The sequence below is a fragment of the Mandrillus leucophaeus genome, unplaced genomic scaffold, assembly GCF_000951045.1.
Source record: "Mandrillus leucophaeus isolate KB7577 unplaced genomic scaffold, Mleu.le_1.0 Scaffold200, whole genome shotgun sequence".
Classification (NCBI taxonomy): Eukaryota; Metazoa; Chordata; class Mammalia; order Primates; family Cercopithecidae; genus Mandrillus; species Mandrillus leucophaeus.
Genome location: NW_012102033.1, coordinates 1,019,639 through 1,022,162, shown reverse-complemented (window position 1 = coordinate 1,022,162; position 2,524 = coordinate 1,019,639). Strand labels below are relative to the sequence as shown.

The 2,524-nt window shown below is 55.8% G+C and overlaps 2 protein-coding genes across 2 annotated transcripts in view; one reads left to right on the top strand and one right to left on the bottom strand.

Moving 5' to 3' along the window:
• The window catches only part of LOC105539183 (galactoside 2-alpha-L-fucosyltransferase 2-like), a 50,143-nt gene that overhangs the window by 26,224 nt on the left and 21,395 nt on the right, over window positions 1–2,524 (top strand). The window contains 1 exon segment of the mRNA XM_011979367.1: window positions 1,232–1,302. Coding sequence (XP_011834757.1) covers window positions 1,251–1,302 — 52 coding nt within the window. The 5' untranslated portion in view covers window positions 1,232–1,250.
• The window catches only part of NTN5 (netrin 5), a 10,935-nt gene continuing 8,908 nt past the window's right edge, over window positions 498–2,524 (bottom strand). The window contains exons 4-5 of the mRNA XM_011979366.1: window positions 2,206–2,355; window positions 498–1,854 (exon numbers count right to left, since the gene is read on the bottom strand). Of these exons, the coding sequence (XP_011834756.1) occupies window positions 1,772–1,854; window positions 2,206–2,355 (233 nt within the window). The 3' untranslated portion in view covers window positions 498–1,771. The remainder of the gene's footprint in view (window positions 1,855–2,205; window positions 2,356–2,524) is intronic.

Genomic DNA, 2,524 nt, shown 5'->3' with positions numbered 1-2,524 from the left:
ACGCGCACGGCCAGCCGCCGCCATGCCGGGCCTGCCGCCTCAGACGCTAGCACCTGCGCCCGAAGAACTGTGGGGAGGGGAGATGTCAGCTCAGGTCATAGGGAGCTTCCAGGGTACCTCTGGGTCCCGTGGGGTCAGTCACAGTGGGCAGAAGCCCGAGATCGGTGGGTGAGCTTCTGGTATCGCAGTGGGGAGAGAAACCTTGAACTTTTGAGAGTTTGACCCTAAATCGTGAGGGGTGGGGCCCGCTGGAGGAAACACCTTTGAGACAAGGAGTTAAACTACAGTAGGTGGTGCTGGGGACAGGGCAGAAGACGCAGGTCCAGGGTCTCTAATACAGTGGGGTCAGAAGGTATCAATGGTGGAATTCTTGGGAAGGAGGGGTCACGTTACTGGGGAAGGGACTCTGGGATACATTTGGAGGACCAGAAGGAAGAGATTGGTCCTTGGAATGTGAGGGCTGAGGTCATACTGATAGTGATTCAGAAAAACATATATTTTTTTTTTTTTTGAGACGGAATCTTACTGTATCGCCCAGTCTGGAGTGCAGTTGTGTGATCTCAACTAACTGCAGCCTCCGCCTCCTGGGTTAAAGTGATTCTTGTGCCTCAGCTTCCTGAGTAGCTGGGTTTACAGGATCCTGGCACCGCGCCCTTTTGTATTTTTAGTGAAGACGGAGTTTCACCATGTTGGCCAGTCTGGTCTCGAACTTCTGACCTCAAGTGATCTGCCCACCTCGGCCCCCATAAAGTGCTGGGATTACTGGCGTGAGCCACCATACCCGGCCAGAGAAATGTGCTTTCTGAGAGGCTGGGTGGAACTCTGACTAGCCAGCTGGGTCTGCGGGGCAGGAGATCCCTGTGGAAGGTGGGGAAAAGCTTTCCACCTTTGAAGGCCTAGAACACTAGTGTCCGGATGAGGATCCTGAGGGAGAAGAAGTCTGCGGTCCTATACATTGAGAGAAATAGCTGGCGTTGGTCTAGATTTGTTGGCTGGGCTGAACTCCTGAGTGTCTTAAGAGAGCTGAATAGCCTGAGGTCATAGACCCCAGGGTCATGGAGCCCATGTGGACTGGGGATTAGGGAACTGTGAGATAAGTCTTTATGGGGATTGGGACTAAGGCTCAAATATCTGGGACCATGAAGGGAAGCAGCAAGGGTCTCTGAGATAGGGTGGACAGGGCAAGAGCTCATTCCACTCAACCAGTTCCCCTATCTCTTCCATCCCTCAGAGATGTCAGGCTGAAGGGGATGATGAAACTCTGCAAGCCCAAGAACATAGTGAAAGAGGAGACACAGGAAGGTAGTGAATGCCCCCTCCCCACTCCCCCTCCCCATTTGTCTTCTGCCCCATCAATTTCTAGATCAGGAAGGGGCCCTTTGGAATCCAACGCTCCTTGCCATTTAAAATGAGAAAGTGGAAGGCCAGAAAGGGGGTGGCTTAGAAGCAGTCATCAGAACCAGTTGTGTAGCCTTCAACTATCCTGTCTCCCCAGTACTCACCATAGTCCTGCTGGCAGTACCTCCGAAGGCTCATATATACCCTGGTGTCCGACATGTTGCAGTAGTTTTGACACTGAGGGTCTGGGGAGGGTCAGGCTGTCTGCAGTGGGCTCCTGGGGCTTAGACCACAGCCTTCTGCCCCTGCCCATCCCTCCATTCCATCTTGATGGCCAGCTGGGGCACCCAGACCTTTGGGACTGGGCTCAATGGGTGACCCATGTATCCCCATCTGGGGACCCAGTCAGCCCATCCCCAGTCCCACTTGCCACTCAGGGACCTCCATGCCAGACTGTCTTACCAGAGCTATAAGCACCAGGAGTAGTGGCAAGGGTGGTTGTTGCTTCTGGAATTCCTGTGAGACCAAAGGAGAAATTAACCTCTTAGTAATTTCCCCCAGGATCCCCCCGCCCCTGCCCCGGGAATCCAGGCACCCAAACTCTTTAAGTGTTTATTCCTTTAGGACTCAAGAGTGCAAGCATCCCTTGCCTTCCTCTCCTGGGACGCAGGCGTCCAGGCCCCAAGCCTCCTTTTCCTCAAGAGTCCAAAATTTCAGTCCCTGCTTATCCGAGGGCCCAGAGTCCAGCCTCCAGCCTTGGGCTCTCAATTCCCAAGGCCCCAGCCCTCACTGCACCTGCTCACTGGAGACCTGGGATGTCTCCTTCCCGCTCTACTCAGGCTTGTGCCCTGGCCCCTCAAGACTCACGCTGGCAGGGCATCCTGGGGGAGCGGCTCTGCTGGTAGCCAGGGCCACAGCGGTTGCAGGTCAGGCCTGTGACCCCTAACTTGCAGGTGCACTGCCCACTGGTCTGGTTGCAGGTTCCTCCTGTTGCCCCGATAGGGTGGCACTGGCAGGCTACATGAGCAGAGGAGCTGGGGGCATGGGGTATCGGGGCCCCAGATGCCCCTCCTAATTCCACAGTGTCTCCTCCCTCAGCCTGGGGAGTCCAGGCCCAGCCCCTCTTCCCTCAGACCCAGGAGTCCAGGTCCCCAGCCCCTCCTCCCTCAGACCCAGGAGTCCAGGC